The sequence below is a fragment of the Bos taurus genome, chromosome 5 (assembly GCF_002263795.3).
Source record: "Bos taurus isolate L1 Dominette 01449 registration number 42190680 breed Hereford chromosome 5, ARS-UCD2.0, whole genome shotgun sequence".
NCBI lineage: Eukaryota > Metazoa > Chordata > Mammalia > Artiodactyla > Bovidae > Bos > Bos taurus.
In genome coordinates, this window is record NC_037332.1 from 29,274,108 (window position 1) to 29,296,610 (window position 22,503).

The 22,503-nt window shown below is 40.7% G+C and overlaps 1 protein-coding gene across 3 annotated transcripts in view; it reads right to left on the reverse strand.

Annotated features, from left to right (window-relative positions):
* DIP2B (disco interacting protein 2 homolog B) overlaps nucleotides 1–22,503 on the reverse strand; it is a 229,478-nt gene that overhangs the window by 91,229 nt on the left and 115,746 nt on the right. For all 3 annotated transcript variants that reach the window (NM_001192309.1, XM_005206290.5, XM_005206289.5), the window contains exon 3: nucleotides 7,466–7,594. In NM_001192309.1, coding sequence (NP_001179238.1) covers nucleotides 7,466–7,594 — 129 coding nt within the window. The remainder of the gene's footprint in view (nucleotides 1–7,465; nucleotides 7,595–22,503) is intronic.

Below are 22,503 nucleotides of genomic sequence, written 5' to 3' on the forward strand. Positions count from 1 at the left end.
TCAGGGAAAATCCTCTTCTTTTTTTTTTCTTTAATAGAAAATTATTTAATATGACTTCCCTCTCAGGGAAAATCCTCTTCTTCTTTTTTTTTTTTTAATTTTTTTTCCTTTAATAGAAAATTATTTAATTATGAATTGTCATATCAACTGCAAATACAGTTTTCCTTCTTCTTTTCTAATTCTATACCTCTAATTGATCTGTCTTTTCTTTTTTTTTTTTTGGTTATTACCTCTAGTAAATTTAAATGTCAGTATTCCTAGGACTAGTAAAACTCATACAAAAATATAACAACAAAAAAAAAAGAATTCAATTTAGAAAAAAGGAGGTTTAGGCAATGGACAAGTGGTTTACAGAAGAAGCCACAAACGGAAAATAAGCATATTCCAAAAGGTCCAATCTCATTAGTTATAAAAGAAATAACATTTCTACCAACAAGATGGGAGAATGTCCATTTCCCCACATCTATGGATAATAATGGGCCATGTTTTTCATCTTTCCCAAAAAGATAAGTGGAAAATGCTACTTTACATATTTTAAGTAGTTGCTCCTATTCTTAGCTTGTTGTTACAAAGTAGTTAAGACAGGGCACAAAAGTGGCACAGCCGGGCTTCAGGGACCAGGGGCAGACAAACACCCGGTGCCCTTACCTGCTGCTGCCGCCGCTAAGTTGCTTCAGTCGTGTCCGACTCTGTGCGACCCCATAGACGGCAGCCCACCAGGCTCCCCCGTCCCTGGGATTCTCCAGGCAAGAACACTGGAGTGGGTTGCCATTTCTTTCTCCAGTGCAGGAAAGTGAAAAGTGAAAGTGAAGTCGCTCAGTCATGTCCAACTCTTAGCGACCCCATGGACTGCAGCCTACCAGGCTCCTCGGTCCATGGGATTTTCCAGGCAAGAGTACTGGAGTGCCCTTACCTGCTAGGACATTACTATAGATAGGCAGACGGACAGAGAGATATGAACAGACTGAAACGCAGATGTGTGGGTGGACTGAGTCATTTAAGTAGAGATGTACAGTTCAAGGAGTTATCTGTAAACCAATTAGTAGCCATGCCATTTTTACCAATTTCTAAGGTACTGACCACTTTGCCATTTTTAATTACGGCAGAGGCAGCAACCAGTAAGTTCTGGAACATTAGTATATCACATTAATTTTGGCACTACTGTATGTGCTGGTGGGGAGGAGCAGTGAAATTTTAATTCTGCATTTCACATTCCCCTGCTTTTACCAATTATATTTTTTTAGTTTAGAATATCTATATAGCAAACAGCTACTCATTCTTCAAAATGGCTCAGACTTTGCCATCTCCACAAAGCCTGCCCTCAACAGTGCCTGGTATTCAGGCTCTTCCTCTGTCACCCCCTCTTCTCTGTTGACTATACCTTATACAAAGGTTTCCTGTGTTTTCATCTGTGTTTCTCTAGCACTGAAACTGTGCTCAACTTGTAGGAGGTCTACAACAGATACTTGCTTAAACTGAACTGAACTGAATTTATCTTCCTTGGTATGAGGAAGTGTATTAATAAAGAAATAAAATGGTCCTGGTGTGCCAGTGGCAGCCACCTTGGCAAAAGTCGCTGTATCAGAGAACATATTTGGACAGAGAAAGTTAGTTCTCAATTAAGTTGACAGAGGTAATTATTGTTGCATTTAGGTCCCAGCATTGAGTCAAAAGAATCCACTTAGAGCAAAAATCAGGAAGAACAATGGACGTAAGGCTTTAAATATTTTATCCATGGGTATCACTTTAAAAACTATCTTTTACATTGTTTTTCCTCCCTCAATCTGCAGCACAAGTCCCAATAAACAAAGCCTTGCCTGAATTTCTCAAAAAACAAAAATCAAAATCAAAAACAGCCTTTTATAAACTTCCAGTTATAAAATAAATAAGCCATGGGATGGAAATGTATGGCATGATGACTATAATTAATAGTACTGTATTGCACATCTGAAAGGTGTTGAGAGAGTAGATCTTAAAAGTCCTCTCAGGGTGAGTGGGAGGCTCAAGAGGGAGGAAACATATGTATACTTATGGCTGATTCACATTGTTATATGGCAGAAACCAACACAATATTGTAAAGCAATTATCCTCCAATTAAAAATAAATTTTTTAGAAAGTCTTCTTATAACAAGAAAAAACAGTTTTTTTAACTTTGAAAGGTGACAGATGTTAATGAGACCTACTAGGATCATCACTTCACAACACAAACTAATATCAAATCATTATGCTATATACCTGAAACTAATGTCATATGTCGGTTATACCACAATTTAAAAAATAGAAAACCATCTTTGTTACTTTTTGTTTAAAATTAATACAGATTTTGTTACATGTATATTTTACCACAACGAAAATGGAAAAAATGAATATACATACACATCCCAGATATAAGTCCACCTCAGTAGCTGGAACAGTTGAAAGTGAAAGTTGCTCAGTCACGTCCAACTCTTCACGACCCCATAGACTATACAGTCCATGGAATTCTCCAGGTTAGAATACTACAGTGGGTAGCCGTTCCCTTCTCCAGGGGGATCTTCCCAATCCAGGGATTGAACCCAGGTCTCCTGCATTGCAGGCGGATTCTTTACCAGCTGAGCCACAAGGGAAGCCAGTAGTTTGGTATATAATTATTCCAAATTTCTACTTCTGTGTACTTCATAATATATATAATTATTAGTACTAATATTCATAAATTTGCATCATGTGCTACATACTATCTTGCATTTATTACTTAATGTATTTTGTACATCTCTCCATATTTGCACAAATAAATCTACCTCATTTTCCTATGAGACTTCATAGGATCTTTAAACTAGTTTTCATTGACCTCTACTGTGTGGACCTACTATAACTTATCACTGTATTTATAATGAACAATACTATAACAAACATTTTTGTATAGATATTTTTGTGTATATGTGTATGTGCAAATTTCTAGAAGTAGCATTTCTGGGTAAAAGTGTATGAATATTTAAAGTTTAAAAGATAGTGTCAAACTCTTGCACTGTTACTTTTAAGGAAGCAGCTTAATACTGCTACTTCCTTAAAAGTAGCAGTAATTTGAAGTAGCTTTATATGGCATTTATATTTTTATACTATTTTAGTGTCTAAGGTTTACTTATTTAGTTGAATCAAGATAGACATATTTTACTGAATCTACAATGCCATCTTATATAAAAGATATTCTTCAGGATTAAAAAAAAAAATCCTGATTTCAGGTATGCTAAAATGTGAAAAGTGCCCTTCTCATATTAGATGAAACCATGGTTCTTAGCTGTCTTGGAAAATGAATGACTAATTGCGCATATTGAGAAAAAGCACTTTCTCAACAGAACAACAACACTTCAAATGCTCACACTTATTAATTAAAAATACTACACTTCCAAAAGTATTACTGCATGAAACATAAAACATGTGAGAGCAAACTGCGAAAACTAGGGACTTATTCACATTAGTCAAGCTTTAGAAGGTCCAGGACAATTAATTTGGATAATTAATAAATATAGAGCATATTCTTCTCTGCCATAAGGATCTGCAGCATCAGAACACAGAACAAATCAAACCACTCACTTATTTTCTAACATGATCAGCCCTGGCCCCTACACCTGTGTCAAAAAGGAGATGTTCAGTTACTGTATTAGCAAAGTCTCTTATCGGTAAGAACAGGCAGCTCTTGTAACTGGATTTGACTCCTTCAGCCAACATACAATTCATCTTGATCATTTGATAGAGAAATCACTTCTGAAGTTCAGTCCCTAGACGCGGCTGACTTTGGACATCTCTGCCAGGAGCATGGGACAGTTGGGTTTCATTTTCCAGAACTGATGTTTGAGCTCAATAAGGTGATACAGCTACTCTTTAAAAGTCCTTTTTGTTTTTGTTGTTTTGTTTGAGGTGGCTAACTGCTGAAAAGATTAACATTGAAGAAATTGTCACAATGACTTACCATCCAATCACTTTCCAGCTCGGAGATTAATTATGTATTTTCTACACTTGGGACCACAAAACGTGTGTGTAGAAAACTGCATCCTGCTTTGATGGGCAGGAAAAGGAGGTACTAAGTAAGTGTATTTGAAATGTCAGACCCTTTTGCCTAAGCACAAAGAATACAATCAGGTCAGAAAATCTAAACTCTGAATAAATGTAAGCTCTTTACACCATGTCTGAAACATGAAATACTAAGTTCAATTATGACTGGTTGAAATGTTGTAGGTGTTAATAAGCCTCTACCAAATAAGAGAGGATTTTCAAGCTACATTCACTGAAATCAATGTCAAGCCCTTTCTGTGTACTTTAATCTGAATGCTTATAATTTTTCCTAAACATACCCTCCATTCTGAAGTTAATTTTGCATGTGACATGTAAATATAAGCCTTCCTATGAATGGAGAAGCAAAGACGTGAAGTTCAACTCTGATAAATTTCTACAACTTCTTTGCTCTATTTTTGCAGCTACTGTTCAGTTCAATTCATCTTCTTACTCATGGAAGCCAGAATTTGCAGCATGTGCTGAGTTTTTCTCTGCTATTTAGTTAGGCATTTCCTTCTACTTTTAAAAATGTCATTTTCAGCCAAAATTCACGCTTGCAGACCTCCTCTTTCACGTTCCTCCTCATAACAGCATTGCAGAACTTTCATTATCTTCAGGGTTTTCAAATCACCTTTGTCCCCCACTTTACCTCCTCTCTGGCCTCCGCAGTACTACTCCCCCCGGCTAAAGTCCCAGTGACACAAATATCCAAAACCCAACTACTGAACCCTCCTCAATACCCCTGCACCTAACCAAGTCTCCATAGTCTGCTAGCCAGCGTATGATTCAGACTACACTTTCTGATACTGGGGGTAAGTCTGAAAGAACTGATGGAAAAGATACTTGGGTTTTAGTGGCTCAGTGGTAAAGAATCCGCCTGCAATGCAGGAGACACAGGTTTGATCTCTGGATCGGGAGATCCCCAGGAGAAAGAAACGGCAACCCACTCCAGTACTCTTGCTTGAGAAATCCCCTGGACAGAAGCCTGGCAGGCACAAGCCAGGGGTCTCAAAAGAGTTGCACGTGACTTAGTGACTAAATAACAAAGGTGAACGTCAGAATTTGACACTACTGAATGAGCTCACTAAAGACTTTTTTCTCCGTGTGATCAGCTTGGACATAGAGTATAGAGGATCCTCTTAGGGGTTCCTTACTAACTTTTTGTTAAATGCTGTAAGAACAAGCAAAAAACTTCCCAGCAGGCCTGGGGTGGGTGCTGTAGTGGCTAAAAGCCTTTCAGGCTGGTGAGAACCCACTACTGCAGCAGCTGAGCCCCAGCCTCTAAAGGCAACACCAGGTGCTGGGGAACCCAGCTGGGGGCCTGGCGACAAACAGGAGCTCCTGATTAGCTTTTCCAAATCCAGCCTTACCTCCCTCTGATCCATGCCCTAACTAGTACTACTTTTATACCCTCCTTTCTCCAAAATATGTATTTAACTCTTAACATGTGTTAAGCTCTGTGCAGCTGGCCCAAGCTACTAGAACAAATTACAAATCTGTGTTCCTGCTCTGCTAAAATTCTTCAGTGGTATTCAAGATTCCTCAAGATTTGCCCACTGATTATCTTTCCAGCCTGATCTCCCACCTCTTCCTGGGTCCTTGCTTTCTAAGTTTCAGTCCTAATGAACTATTTTCAGGTTTACTATCTGATGTTATTTCCCTAACTTTGTCTGCCATGACATGGTTCAGATGTCTTAGTCTAAGAGAAAGCCTCTTGTCAATCAGCCCCAGGTTAGGTACAAAGGAAAATTCTGTGTGGCCTGTAATTTCTATTTTCTGACCGAACACTTTTCACTCCTTCCTTCCTTCCAGTGTGTGAAAATACATATCTAATAATATCAGCTCATAAAATAACTGTCCTTTTCCTCGTCTCCTCTAAAGCCATTTTCGTGAGGGTGTGATACACACCCTGTTTTTTCAATTCAAGAAAAGGATAAGGTAGCCTTGGTTGGTAACGGAGGGAAAAAAAAATCTGGAGAAAGTAAAATAACATTCCAGTTAGTCTTCTGGCTTAATTCTGCTTGTTCTTAAAACAGTAACTGTGCTACAGAGACTATCCTAGCACAGAGCACAGTAGATGGATGTGGGACCGGCTTACTATGCCACATGCCCTGAGGTCTATGATTCACTTCTGCTTGTCAGTGCTGGACATGGTGTAGCTGGAGTGTGCCCCCACAGCCAGCCACAGCACATCACCTTTTCTTTTACCATGGGTATTTTCTGGGTGAGAAGAAATAAAGTTTATGGGTTTCGGGTCAAATCAGTTCAGTTCAGTCACTCAGTCATGTCCAACTCTTTGCAACCCCATGGACTGCCACACACCAGGCTTCCCTGTCCATCACCAAGTCCCGGAACTTGCTCAAACTCATGTCCATCAAATCAGTGACATCATCCAACTATCTCATCCTCTGTAGACCCCTTCTCCTCCCACCTTCAATCTTTTCCAGCCTCAGGGTCTTTTCTAAGGAGTCAGTTCTTCGCATCAGGGGGCCAAAGTATTGGAGTTTTAGCTTCAACATCAGTCCTTCCAAAGAATATTCAGGACTGATTTCCTTTAGGACTGACTGGTTTGGTTTCTGTGCAGTCCAAGGGAATCTCAAGAATCTTCTCCAACACCACAGTTCAAAACCATCACTTCTTCGGCACTCAGCTTTCTTTATAGTCCAACTCTCACATCCATACATGACTACTGAAAAATCATAGCTTTGACTAGATGGATCTTTGTCAGCAAAGTAATGTCTCTGCTTTTTAATATGCTGTCTAGGTTTGTCATAGCTTTTCTTCCAAGGAGCAGTCTTTTAATTTCATGGCTGCAGTCACCATCTGCAGTGATTTTGGAACCCCCAAAAATAAAGTCTCTCACTGTTTCCCCATCTATTTACCATGAAGTGATGGGACCAGTTGCCATGATCTTCGTTTTTTGAATGTTGAGTTTTAAGCCAGCTTTTTCACTTGCTTTCACTTTCATCAAGGGGCTCATCAATTCCTCTTTGCTTTTTTATGGGTTTACCAATCTGAAATTTCATTGTTAAGTTTCTGTTCCAGCTCCATAAGTCAAAAGACTAATCAACAGCCCTGAAAAACACAGAAAGACCTGCCTCTTCCAAGAGAGTCTACTGAGCTTTCCTAGTACCATCTCATAAGACCCCAGCCCTCTGCTTTCTTATTTATTTATTCACACTGCCTTTGTACTTGCCTGGCTCCCCTGCTGGCCTTGAGGGCAGAAATGTTTTATTTGGGGCTATAACCCCAGCTAATAAAGAGTACCTACTACATCTGGCATGTAACAAGTACTCAACAAATGGCTGATGAATGAATTAATATAGACCTGTTGGCACTTTAAGAGAAAAAAATAAATATCAGGAGCTCTCAGGATGTACAGTTCACACTACGGTAGGTGAAACTGTTCCAGCAGTAATTTTCCGTTCCCTCTCACCTGATCGGTATCGTTCATCCCTGGCTCCCCCAGATCGACTTCGATGATACTTAGAAGGAGCAGAAGTTGTAGCTGCAGATGGAGCAGGTGTTTGGTTTCTGTGTTCTTTCTGTACTGATGAATCAGTTTCTAAAAAAGGAAGTTTTGGAAGATGGTTATCACGATAACAATAATAACTAACATTTTCTGAGCACTTAACAGCATTTCCACAACACTTTGAGGTAGGTAATACTACCCATCTACAGTAAAGGGTTAGAGAGCTTTAATACGTTAAAAAAAAAAAAATACAAAGGCATCCAGACTAAAACAAAACAAAACAGAACATTATCTTGACAATGTAATTGCCAACAGGTGATGGGAGATATAAGTAGGTGAAAAGAAGAGACTCCACAAACTGGGAAGATGGGGGATACAGTGGGGTGTACATGATCCCCTAATCCTGTACAGTTGCAGAAAACATAGCTTGGGAAGCGTTAGTCTCCCTACCATAAGTTACTCCCAATAAACATGTCATTAAAACAAAACTAGAGTGCTTACTCTGCAAACATAGCTTCAAGTCAAGTCTTACTAGCCCCTCTTCCAACCGGAGGCATCACCGAACTTAACCCTTTCCAGTCCCTGCCCTGTCCCCACATTCTGTCCTCCCAACATTTACTGTTTCTCATCAAGAATATGGGGAAGACTGCAATCCTATTCCTGGGCATATATCTGGAGAAAAACATGATTCAAAAGGATACATGCACCCCAATGTTCATAGCAGCACTGTTTACAATAGCCAAGACATGGAAGCAACCTAATGTCCATCAGAAGAGGAACAGCTAAAGAAGATGTGGTACATATATATGATGGAATATTACTCAGCCAATAAAAGGAATAAAATAATGCCACTGCCATTTGCAACAACATGGATGGACCTAGAGAGTGTCTTTTGAAGTCAGACAGAGAAGGAGAAATACCATATGACATCCCTTGTATGTGGAGTCAATAAAGAAATGATAACAAATAAACTTATTTACAAAACACTCTCACAGACTTAGAAAATGAACTTACAGCTACTGGGGGAAAGGATGGGAGCTTGGGATGGTCATGCACACACTGCTACATTCAAAATGGGTAACCAACAAGGACCTGCTGTACAGCACATGGAACTCTGCTCAATGTTGTGTGCCAGCCTGGATGGGAAAAAGGTTTGGAGGAGAATGGATACTTGTATATGTATGGCTAAGTCCTCTGCTGTCACCTGAAACTACCACAATACTGTTAATCAACTACACCCAAATACAAAATAAAAAATGTGAGGGGGGATATGGAGAAGAGAAAATAAGCAGGGAAATAAGCAGAAGAAAAATACTTTGTTCTGATATTTTACTATATTTTTTCTTTTCAAATGGTATTAGCTCCCAAGTCATAATTTTTTAAAATTGTAGTAAGAATATTTAACATGAGATGTAATCCATTAACAAATTAAGTGTATAATATGGTACTGTAAACTACAGGTATGATTTACACAGCACCTTCAGAACTCATTCATCTTGTATAGTTAAAACTTTTACCCCCTGAGTAGCAATTCCCCGTTTCCCCCACCCCCCGGCGTCTGGCAACCACCATTCTACTCTCTGCTTCTACGAGTTTGACTATTTTGATTCTTTGTTCTTCTGTGATTCACTAAGTCTCATGTCCTCCAGGTTCATCCATGTTGTCATATATTACAGAATTTTCTTATTTTGAGCTGTATTTTAAGTTTCTTCAGTAGCATTTAGCTGTGCTCAGAAAGGTACCAGTCATAGCAAACACCCTCTTCCAACAACACAAGACCCTACACGTGGACATCACCAGATGCTCAACACCGAAATCAGACTGATTCTATTCTTTGTAGCAAAAGATGGAGAAGCTCTATATAGTCAGCAAAAACAAGACCAGGAGCTGACTGTGGCTCAGATCATGAACTCCTTATTGCCAAATTCAGACTGAAATTGAAGAAAGTAGGGAAAACCACTAAACCATTCAGGTATGACCTAAGTCAAATTCCTTATGCTTATACAGTGGAAGTCAGAAATAGATTTAAGGGCCTAGATCTGATAGATAGAGTGCCTGATGAACTATGGAATGAGGTTCGTGATATTGTACAGGAGACAGGGATCAAGACCATCCCCATGGAAAAGAAATGCAAAAAAGCAAAATGGCTGTCAGGGGAGGCCTTACAAATAGCTGTGAAAAGAAGAGAAGCGAAAAACAAAGGAGAAAAGAAAAGATACAAGCATCTGAATGCAGAGTTCCAAAGAATAGCAAGGAGAGATAAGAAAGCCTTCCTCAGCTATCAGTGCAAAGAAATAAAGGAAAACAACAGAATGGGAAAGACTAGAGATCTCTTCAAGAAAATCAGAGATACCAAGGGAACATTTCATGCAAAGATGGGCTCGATAAAGGACAGAAATGGTATGGACCTAACAGAAGCAGAAGATATTAAGAAGAGGTGGCAAAAATACACAGAAGAACTGTACAAAAAAGATCTTCACGACCCAGATAATCATGATAGTGTGATCACTCACCTAGAGCCAGACATCCTGGAATGTGAAGTCAAGTGGGCCTTAGAAAGCATCACTACGAACAAAGCTAGCAGAGGTGATGGAATTCCAGTTGAGCTATATCAAATCCTGGGAGATGATGCTGTCAAAGTGCTGCACTCAATATGAGAGCAAATCTGGAAAACTCAGCAGTGGCCACAGGACTGGAAAAGGGCAGTTTTCATTCCAATCCCAATGGAAACGCCAAAGAATGTTCCAACTACCGCACAATTCCACTCATCTCACATGCTAGTAATGCTCAAAGTTCTCCAAGCCAGGCTTCACCAATACATGAACCGTGAACTTCCTGATGTTCAAGCTGGTTTTAGAAAAGGCAGAGGAACCAGAGATCAAATTGCCAACATCCGCTGGATCATGGAAAAAGCAAGAGAGTTCCAGAAAAACATCTATTTCTGCTTTATTGACTGAGCCAAAGCCTTTGACAGTGTGGATCACAATAAACTGTGGAAAATTCTGAAAGAGATGGGAATACCAGACCACCTGACCTGCGTCTTGAGAAACCTGTATGCAGGTTAGGAAGCAACAGTTAGAACTGGACATGGAACAACAGACTGGTTCCAAATAGGAGAAGGAGTACATCAAGGGTGTATATCGTCACCCTGCTTATTTAACTTCTATGCAGAGTACATCATGAGAAACGCTGGGCTGGAAGAAGCACAAGCTGGAATCAAGATTGCTGGGAGAAAAATCAATAACCTCAGATATGCAGATGACACCACCCTAATGGCATAAAGTCAAGAGGAACTAAAAAGGCTCTTGATGAAAGTGAAAGAGGAGAGTGAAAAAGTTGGCTTAAAGCTCAACATTCAGAAAATGAAAATCATGGCATCCGGTCCCATCACTTCATGGGAAATAGATGGGGAAACAGTGGAAACAATGTCAGACTTTATTTTGGGGGGCTCCAAAATCACTGCAGATGGTGATTTCAGCCATGAAATTAAAAGACGCTTACTCCTTGGAAGGAAAGTTATGACCAACCTAGATAGCATATTGGAAAGCAGAGACATTACTTTGCCAACAAAGGTCCGTCTAGTCAAGGCTATGGTTTTTCCAGTGGTCATGTATGGACGTGAAAGTTGGACTGTGAAGAAAGCTGAGCGCCAAAGAACTGATGCTTTTGAACTGTGGTGTTGGAAAAGACTCTTGAGAGTCCCTTGGACTGCAAGGAGATCCAACCAATCCATTCTAAAGGAGATCAGTCCTGGGTATTCTTTGGAAGGACTGATGCTAAAGCTGAAACTCCAATACTTTGGCCACCTCATGCAAAGAGTTGACTCCTTGGAGAAGACTCATGCTGGGAGCGATTGGGGGCAGGAGGAGAAGGGGATGGCAGAGGATGAGATGGCTGGATGGCATCACCGACTCGATGGACAGGAGTCTGGGTGAACTCCGGGAGTTGGTGATGGACAGGGAGGCCTGGAGTGCTGCGATTCATGGGGTCGCAAACAGTTGGACATGACTGAGCGACTGAACTGAACTGAACTGAATTTAAAACACGATCTTTGCATTACTTTTCGGAGGTACAGTGAATATATAACTGAATTACCTATCACTAATTTCTTTTTAATTAAATAAGCAGATTTGCTGCTGCTGTTGCTGCTGCTAAATTGCTTCAGTCGTGTCCGACTCTGTGCAACCCCATAGACGGCAGGCTACCAGGCTCTTCTGTCCATGGGATTTTCCAGGCAAGAGTACTGGAGTGGGGTGCCACTGCCTTCTCCAAGCAGATTTGCTAGGATAAACCAAACTACCCTGCTAAGAAACATGGCACCTTCAAATTAGATAACTAATAATCCAAAGGATGAAAAGCAGGAATATGGATTCTCGTTTCACAAAGGATGCTAACACACAATTGATATACCTTTTCTGATTCCTCTCGCATTATGCTTTTACTTTGTATTTTTCAATGTAGTTAATTAGGAAAAAGAAGATAATGTGGACTAAATAAAAATTTTTTACCAAGAAATGATCCGGAGGTGAGAAGGGAAGTGAGAATTGATCTATCTGTTTGAGGAAGAACTAGAGAGAATGAACATTTCCACTGAGGATTATCTAGAGGTTATCATACATCAAACCACAAGGAAATGTAATACAGATACAGACATTTAATGAGAACTGAGTCAGATGACACTTAGCCAAGAGATCTGCGGAAACTGGTACCCACCTCCAAAAAAAAGCCTCACAACACCCTATTCACCAATTCACCAAGCAACATTAGTATGATGCTCAGCAAAGTTTAGCTCAGTCTCCTTAGGAATTTAGTCTTCCAAATGGACGAGGTCTCTTTTGGGTCTAAAATCATGGCAGACATTTCGAGGTAGCTTGTCAGAAGTGAAACCAAAAGGTTGACTTGCAGTTTCAATAAGTGGCTGACAAGTTGGTTCAGTGAGCATTCCTCGGGTGCCGAACACACGATGCCACTAACATATAGATTTCTGACAGAACAAGTGCCAAGAGAAGTCGCTCAGTCGTGTCCGACTCTTTGCGACCCCATGGACTGTAGCCCACCAGGCTCCTCCATCCATGGAATTTTCTAGGCAAGAGTACTGGAATGGGTTGCCATTTCCTTCTCCAGGGGATCTTCCTGACTTTGACTCAAATGTGTAACATTTGTAACACACTTGCTTCAAGTTCAAGAGAGGTGATATAAAAAACCAAAACAATAAAAATTAATTCCTAGGAACTCAATCACTTTAAGTGTAACATGGGAGCTCAATAATGAAACTCTGCAGCTTATCTTTTTGAATGTGAATAATCACTCTCCAAGTTATTATAAATTTTATCTTCTAAAAACTTCTATTTCCATGAAGTTTTTTTTTTTTAACATAAAGATTTCCAGATAGATTTCATTTGTGCATTGAAAAAATGGAAAGCAAATAAAATAAAATGTCAGTAGTAATTATCTCAGGGCAATGAGACCGGATGTTTTACTTTCCCATATGCTTTACTGGGTTTCTATAATTTAGAAAAGTTCTCTTTTTCAGTATATAAAAATAATGTATGTTCATTATAGAACATCAAGATAACAGTTAAGTATAAAGAAAAAAATAAAAATGACACTGGATTTTCTTAATTTGAAGGTCATACCACGGAGAGCAGATTCTTACCAAAATAGGTTAAAATAATATCCAGTTTTCAGCTTCCTAGATAAATTACAACACTGTGAGCAGAATTTTTCCAACCTTCTAAAACCAACTGTCTTCTTCTCCTTTCCCCCAAAGCAACTGGTAATTCAGTGCATATCTGAAGGTGAGAGGGAGGAAACTATGTCCTGGTTGGATTAAACAATTTTTGGATGGCTTACTTGCTTCCTTAGCTCACTTGCCAGGGCAACAATGCATCACAGAAGGAAAGCAGGAAACATGGACCACCAGTCTCCTGAAAGAGGAGGAGGGGTCTGGGGGCACAGGGGCCCAGCCAGGCATTATTTAATAGCATGCTCAGCATCAGCTGGGCAGGCAAGATGCTGCTTAAAGAGGACCATGCCCTGGCCATGGTTTCACACTCCAACGACATCTCAGGAATCACCTGGGGCCCAAAAGCAGAGCTTTCTATAGTTTGAATAAGATGTGCACTATTTCACTACCACAGTAAGAAGCTAAAAAAAAGCAAAGATGGAATTAACTACAAGTATCAACATGATATGTATTAAATGCCATGAAAAGTGAAAAACTATGCAAACATATAAAAGGGTCTCAAGTGATAAAAGAACACAAAATATTATGTATATTATTACAACTGTGTATGTAAAACTATTCATCGATAATTATACGGACTGGAGGGCACATAAAATCCCTCAAGTAGTTAGGATGAGGTAGTGATAGCTGCTGTGGAGAAATTGATCATTTTATTTAACTAAATATAGGTTAAGTGCTGAGGAGAGCTGAGAACCTCATAAATCAAGCCTTCTTCAAAACTTCTAAATTCTAGAGCAAAACATCCTTGAGCTTCAAAGAAAAGGATTACTGCTGATTACAACATACAGTGACCACTTCAGTTTAGGGGTTCCCAGATCTTTCAGTCTGTTATACTCAGTATCCACTAGGGGTCACCCTTATGTTTAAATAGGGATGATAGAATGTTTAACAATAAGTTTAGACAAATTTTCATCTCTTCTACAACACAAAGCCTCCTTTCTCCATGGTCAACATGTACATAATTTACTGTTCTCTGACAGAAAGAGACAACAGAGTCTCCCATGATTCTATTGTTGGAACATAACAACAATGATAACCTGGAAAAGAAGCTGATCTTTACTATAAACTACGCAAAATTTCCAATTCAGGTACATGGAAGAAAGCCAACTTCAGCTTCTTATCTTTCAACTCTGCCAATGATTTAACAGAAATTTTCATCTGCAAGAGTTATAGAGGGAAGGAGGATGTGCTCTGAGAACCAAGGAATACAATGCTTCAACTTAGAGTGATCAGAGTAGACATGCTCACTGGTCTCAGTGCAGGTGTCCAGAGAAGTAGACACCTTTTTCTTCAATTTAGCGCTCATAATAAATAAGTGATCATACATTCATGTATATCTTTTACATCATGATATGTGCTGAGAGGGGGAAAAACAAGGTTCTCTGAGCCTACACAATGAGGGATTTAATTTATACTAGAGTTTTAGGGGCAGTCTGTTAAAAGGAGACTCTGATGTAGGTTTCAGTTAGGCTTAGGAGTGGTGGGGGTGGGGGTGTTCCTGGGGGAGGGGCCACTTTATACAAAAGCACAGTATTCTAAGTCCAGTGAGGGAGAAAAATCTTGACAAGTCTGAGGAAGATCGAAGGGGCTGAAGCACAGTGAAAGAGGTGGAGTGAGACAAAATGAGGCTGGAGAAGAAAAGCGGGGTCAGGTCACTTTGTCCTAAACCAAAAGAGCAGCCTTTGAAGGGATTTGGACAGGAAATGACAAAATAACAATGATAATACAGTTCTGTGGCTCTTTAAACTTTCGAAACACCATCTCATTTTATATTCACAATAACATTATCTGATAGATATCATTAAGGAAGCAGGACACCCATCACAGATTAAATTTATTTTCCTACAGTGAGAGTGTGTCCATAATCACCTTGAATCATTATATAAGCAGAGCCTCCACTCCCATCTCCACCCTCCACCCTGGGTGAAGGTACCCTGAATCACTCAGAGATTCTTCCATGAACGCTCACTGAGGAGAGCCTTCCTCAGAAAGTTGAGTGATTAACCAGCCCTACTGCCTGCGGGTAGGGAGGAAAGAGTCTGCATTTCAAGTATGGAAAGGGGCCACCTGCCATGGTGAATCCTAGCGGTGGATTCTGGGAGGGAGAAGAACTGGAGGTTCTGGGTCTGAGAAGCTTCCCAGGCCACTTGGCATCAGGAAAATGGCTGTGTGTGGGCTAAAAGAACACAATACCAAGAGCTTTGCCCTGAGAATTCAAGTGGGGTGTCTTGGCTGAGCCTAGCAGAGTGGGGTCCCTTCCTTAGAGTGGCTGAGGCGGGACCCAGGTTTAGCATTGGGTTAGCATTACTGATCACAAAGTAAGGACTGGTTTTCAACAGCACCCCATGAGGCATTGAGGGGCAGCAGCAGACAATGGGGCTCTTCCCTTTCGGATGTGGAAGCTGCACTGACCACCTCTCCTCCTGCACTAGCGGTGTCCCAGGGGGTTCCTGGATAATCCAAAAGGAAAGAGAAACCCAAAGAGAAAAACGGTGGACTTCCTTCTAATGAGGCATACGGGGACAAATAAGATTGTAATGCATGCTCCAGTTCATAGTGACTGTACTGCTGTTCAAATCTAGCAAATAAAAGGGCAGAACTGGGACTGGAATGTTCTTTTCGGTATGCTGTGATCCTCACTTGGGAGGAAACTTCTGTATTAAAATGCGATAGTGGAAATACAATAGATCCCACCCTTCCACTCTCATCACAAAAAAAGCCACAGAACTCTATCTCAGTTCAGTTCAGTAGCTCAATCATTTCCCACTCTTTGCAACCCCATGGACTGCAGCACACCAGGTTTCCCTGTCCATCACCAACTTCCGGAGCCTACTCAAACTCATGCCCGTCGCGTCAGTGATGCCATCCAACCATCTCATCCTCTGTCATCCTCTGCTCCTCCCGCCCTCAATCTTTCCCAGCATCAGGGTCTTTTCCCATGAGTCAGTTCTTTGTATCAGGTGGACAAAGTATTGGAGTTTTAGCTTCAACATCAGTCCTTCCAATGAATATTCAAGACTGATTTCCTTTAGGATGGACTGGTTGGATCTCCTTGTGGTCCAAGGGACTCTCAAGAGTCTTCTCCAACACCATAGTTCAAAACCATCACTTCCTCAGCACTGTCCAACTCTCACATTCATACATGACTACTGGAAAAACCGTAGCTTTGACTAGATGGACCTTTGTTGGCAAAATAATGTCTCTGCTTTTTAATATGCTGTCTAGGTTGGTCATAGCTTTTCTTCCAACGAGCAAGCATCTTTTAATTTCAAGGCTGCAATCACCATCTGCAGTGAGTTTGGAGCCCCCAAAAATAAAGCCAGCCACTGTTTCCCCATCTATTTGTCATGAAGTAATGGGACTGGATGCCAATGATCTTAGTTTCCTGAATGTTGAGCTTTAAGCCAACTTTTTCACTCTCCTCTTTCACTTTCATCAAGAGGCTCTTTAGTTCCTCTTCATTTTCTGCCATAAGGGTGGTGTCATCTCCATAACTGAGGTTATTGATATTTCTCCCGGCAATCTTGATCCAGCTTCTGCTTCATCCAGTCTCGCATTTCGCATGATGTACTCTGCATAGAAGTTAAATAAACAGGGTGCCAATATTCAGCCTTGATGTACTCCTTTCCCTATTTGGAACCAGCCTGTTGTTCCATGTCCACTTCGAACTGTTGCTTCCTGACCTGCATATAGGTTTCTCAAGAGGCAGGTCAGGTGGTCTGGTATTCCCATCTCTTTCAGAATTTTCCACAGTTTGTTGTGATCCACACAGTCAAAGGCTTTGGCATAGTCAATAAAGCAAAAGTAAATATTTTTCTGGAACTCTCTTGCTTTTTCCATGATACAGCAGATGTTGGCAATTTGATCTCTGGTTCCTCTGCCTTTTCTAAATCCAGCTTGGACATCTGGAAGTTCATGGTTCACGTACTGTTGAAACCTGGCTTGGAGAATTTTGAACATTACTTTGCTAGCGAGTGAGATGTGTGCAATTGTGCGGTAGTTTGAGCATTCTTTGGCATTGCCTTTCTTTGGGATTGGAATGAAAACTGCCCTTTTCCAGTCCTGTGGCCACTGCTGAGTTTTTCAGATTTGCTGGCATATTGAGTGCAGCACTTTCACAGCATCATCTTTTAGGATTTGGAATAGCTCAACTGGAATTCCATCACCTCCACTAGCTTTGTTCGCAGTGATGCTTCCTAAGGCCCACTTGACTTCACATTCCAGGATGTCTGGCTCTAGGTAAGTGATCACACCATCATGGTTATCTGTCTACCTAATATTTACATATCTGGGAATGTTCTATAGCATTCCAAAATGCTGTTCTTGATTTCAACAGCCAGTTTCAGGTTCATGTCCCTTTGCATTTCCTCAGTATTTTGTTTAGAACTTTCTTACAGGGCTTTTTTTCCCTCTGTATTTTATGATTATTTGTATACCTATCTTATCTTTCCTATTAAAGTATAAATAAACTTGAGGTCAGAGATCTTAACTCATTTTGTATATCCTGCAGTAATTAACTGGGTCCTATACTGCAAGCACCCAAATTTTGGGTTAAGATAAATAATTATGATCTTGTCTGTCTCTTCATTTCCACCAATGATAGGGGGAGTGGCTGGAAAAACCAAAGACAAAAATGAAGAGGTACCAACCGTTAATCTCAGAAGTCTGCTTATCTGTGTATCTCTAAGCCACACAATGTTTATGCAAAAATTTGTGCCTCTCAAAATCTTCATACAATCATATGAGGTCATTAAGAAAAACAGGATCATGGACTATCCTTGAGAGGAGTTATCAGAGTCTTTAGAGAAAAAGGATAAAATTTCCAAGGCTTTCTTTTGTTTTCTTCTAATTTGGTTATACACACATTTGCACAATCTCAAAGGCAGAACTGAACTCAGAAGGGCCGTGATGGAAGGTCTGGGGAACATCTGGCAAGCTCAGAGTATGTACATACACTGGAACACTGGTGAGCAAATACCCTCCAGCAAAGTAGGCAGCAAGCACAAAAGGAATCTGAATTTGTGAAAAAACTTTGGATCACCAGTACTTCTTACCAGGGCAAGCTAGAAAATGCCAACACATAACCATATTCATAAACTGACATACTGCTGCTGCTAAGTTGCTTCAGTTGTGTCCGACTCTATGTGACTCCACAGAGCAGCCCACTAGGCTCTCCTGTCCCTTGGATTCTCCAGGCAAGAACACTGGAGTGGGTTGCCATTTCCTTCTCCAATGCATGGAAGTGAAGTGATAGTGAAGTCACTCAGTCGTGTCCGACTCTTAGCGACCCCATGAACTACAGCCCACCAGGCTCCTCCGTCTATGGGATTCTCCAGGCAAGAGTACTGGAGTGGGGTGCCATTCTTACCCCTAAAAGGACTGTAGGTAAGGGCCTGGGGAAAAAATAATTGAGGAAATCTAGGCCAGGAAGGAATATATAAAAGGCGAGATCCTCTTTTGAAGCAGAAGACAAATACAATTAAATGCAGTGAAAGACAGCAGGACAAAGTCAAAGGATAAAGGAAGAAAAACAAATACACAAAGGTCACAATGATCTCAAACACACGAAGACAGAATGGAATGTGTACATCAATGCCATCAAAAACAGAAGCTGCCGTAATGTCCTAAAGCAAAGGATGTGGGTCCAAGAGAAGATGCCTTGTTGGACTTCACGGCAGTTTTAAACAGTGTAGAATTGCAAAACAGAACTGAGACAGGGCTCTACCTTGGAACCACCCAGAGAAGGGAGGCTGCCGAGTTAATCTAATCAGGCTGTGATAAGAGACCGTTTGATCAGCTTGCTGGTGCACAGCCAGCAAAAGAGGCACCGACGTCTTTGAAATCTTTCAGATTGATAGAAACGACCTTTGTACAGTTTTGAACAGTCTTCAAATAGAAATGTTAGAATAAAGTATTCTGATTAAACATAGCAGAATAACACATCTCCCTATCCCCTCAGTTCAATTCAGTTCAGTCGCTCAGTTGTGTCCGACTCTTTGCGACCCCATGAATTGCAGCACGCCAGGCCTCCCTGTCCATCACCAACTCCCAGAGTTCACTCAGACTCATGTCCATTGAGTCAGTGATGCCGTCCAGCCATCTCATCCTCTGTCGTCCCCTTCTCCTCCTGCCCCCAACCCCTTCCAGCATCAGAGTCTTTTGCAATGAGTCAGCCCTTCGCATGAGGTGGCCAAAGTACTGGAGTTTCAGCTTCAGCATCATTCCCTCCAAAGAAATCCCAGGGCTGATCTCCTTCAGAATGGACTGGTTGGATCTCCTTGCAGTCCAAAGGACTCTCAAGAGTCTCCTCCAACACCACAGTTCAAAAGCATCAGTTCTTCGGCGCTCAGCCTTCTTCACAGTCCAACTCTCACATCCATACATGACCACTGGAAAAACCATAGCCTTGACTAGACGGACCTTTGTTGGCAAAGGAATGTCTCTGCTTTTGAATATGCTATCTAGGTTGGTCATAACTTTCCTTCCAAGGAGTAAGCGTCTTTTAATTTCATGGCTGCAGTCACCATCTGTAGTGATTTTGGAGCCCAAAAAAATAAAGTCTGACACTGTTTCCACTGTTTCCCCATCTATTTCCCATGAAGTGATGGGACCGGATGCCATGATCTTCGTTTTCTGAACGTTGAGGTTTAAGCCAACTTTTTCACTCTCCTCTTTCACTTTCATCAAGAGGCTTTTTAGTTCCTCTTCACTTTCTGCCATAAGGGTGGTGTCATCTGCATATCTGAGGTTATTGATATTTCTCCCGGCAATCTTGATTCCAGCTTGTGCTTCTTCCAGTCCAGCGTTTCTCATGATGTACTCTGCATATAAGTTAAAAAAGCAGGGTGACAATACATAACCTTGACGTACTCCTTTTACTATTTGGAACCAGTCTGTTGTTCCATATCCAATTCTAACTGTTGCTTCCTGACCTGCATACAGATTTCTCAAGAGGCAGATCGGGTGGTCTGGTATTCCCATCTCTTTCAGAATTTTCCACAGTTTATTGTGATCCACACAGTCAAAGGCTTTGGCATAGTCAATAAAGCAGAAATAGATGTTTTTTCTGGAACTCTCTTGCTTTTTCCATGATCCAGCGGATGTTGGCAATTTGATCTCTGGTTCCTCTGCCTTTTCTAAAACCAGCTTGAACATCAGGAAGTTCACGGTTCACGTATTGCTGAAGCCTGGCTTGGAGAATTTTGAGCATTACTTCACTAGCATGTGAGATGAGTGCAATTGTGCGGTAGTTTGAGCATTCTTTGGCATTGCCTTTCTTTGGGATTGGAATGAAAACTGCCCTTTTCCAGTCCTGTGGCCACTGCTGAGTTTTCCAAATTTGCTGGCATATTGAGTGCAGCACTTTCACAGCATCATCTTTCAGGATTTGAAAGAGCTCAACTGGAATTCCATCACCTCCACTAGCTTTGTTTGCAGTGATGCTTTCTAAGGCCCACTGGACTTCACATTCTACTCTTTCCCAAAACACCACTAGAAAGATAATGAAGGCCTCTAGCAGGATAAGGGAACAATCAGTTCAGGAAGAGAGATGGCATCAAGAGTTGTCTCTAGAAATAACAATAAAATGATGGATTAACTGTTTAAAAAAAAAAAAAAGGAAATGTAATCCTAGTAAACCAAGTGATTTCGCTGTGAATAATATTTATATTATTTGATATTTGATTATTTATATAATCAAAATAAGGCAAGCACTGAATGCTGATTTAGCAATAACAAAAGTAATACACTGAAAATGCAGTGCACAATGAGTATGAGATGGGAGATGAGAAGCAAGGATAAAGGGAAAAGGAGTGTGTGGTATCCAGGGGGTTGGGGAGGAATGAATAAGAAGAAAAAATTCTAATTTTTTATAGTAGGAAATGAATAAATAATGTCTCATGTTGGGGGAAAAAAAAGTCAAGATGTACTGGTAAAATGTTACACAGAAATAGAGAGATAAACACCAGAAGAAACGGTTAAAACAGTTGAAAGACGTGGTCTCTGGGGAAGAAGAGGATACTGCTTATTTTTGTTGTTGTTACAAACCTCACAGTAGTATTTGATTATTTAAAACAGATTCATTAATTTCATTTTAAAAGTAAAAAAATGAAGAGGAATGCTAAATCTCCAATGAAAATCAATATGCTCTGTACAATCTCTTGAGATTTAGCAGACCTAAACGAAAAGATCTACTGAAGGTGGAGACAAGTTGCCAGGGTCAGTAATTCTCCAATCCGGAGAGTAGTCTGCTTCTTTCACTACCTGACACTTTCATCTTCACAGATGTTTATGTGGTCAGTCACTCAGTCATGTCCGACTCTGCAACGCCATGGACTGTAGCCCACCAGGCTCCTCTGTCCGTGGGATTTCCCAGGCAAGAATACTGCAGTGGATTGCCACTGCCTTCTCCAAGGGGATCTTCCTGACCCGGGGATAGAACCCACGTCTTCTACACTGGCAGGTGGATTCTTTACCACTGCGCCACCTGGGAAGCTGACAGATGTTTATGCAAGGAAATATTTCTAAATTCTAAATATTCCTTCTGTTTAGTTCCATCTACTATGTGCCGGATACTCATGCCACAAACTGGGGATGTAAAGAATTAAAAATAAAAATAAAAGAAAATGTTCCTGATTTTAAAGACCTTACGAGTCCTATGTGGGAAAAATACACATGAACAAATCATAATCTATTGGGTAGTCAGAGAGAGATTCTTAAAAATGCAACTCAAGAAAAAAAAAAAAATGCAACTCAGATCATGGGAGTGTGGACTGTTTGTGATAGAGCTGGTCAAGGAAGCTGTCTTAGTGATAGTCCTAGTTGAGCAAACCACTAGCAGACAAGAGAGCAAGCCAGGGGATCTCAGGCTGTCTTGTCCAATGCTAGTTGGTTGTCTCAACAGTACTTGGAACACAGAAAGCACTTAGTAAACACATGCTGACCTGAGGTTCTGTCAGCAAACCCATATCGAAATATTATAAACTCTTTTCTATTAAAACCACTTGGAAATAATCAGCTACTTGTATCCAAAGTATGTTCAAGATTAGACTACAAGATCAGACTGGGATGCTATCTCACTACGCAGAACCTTTCATTTTCCTCTAACTCCAAGAACAGCCAAGAGTGACTAATTTACAGAGGAGTGAGAGCATATGTGGTCTGAAAATTCAATTCTTTGGGCCATGCCAAAAGACAGCTAATTTCTGGCCTCTTCTCTCTGCGAAGCTGCTAACTAAGGCATGTGGGAAGCTTTATA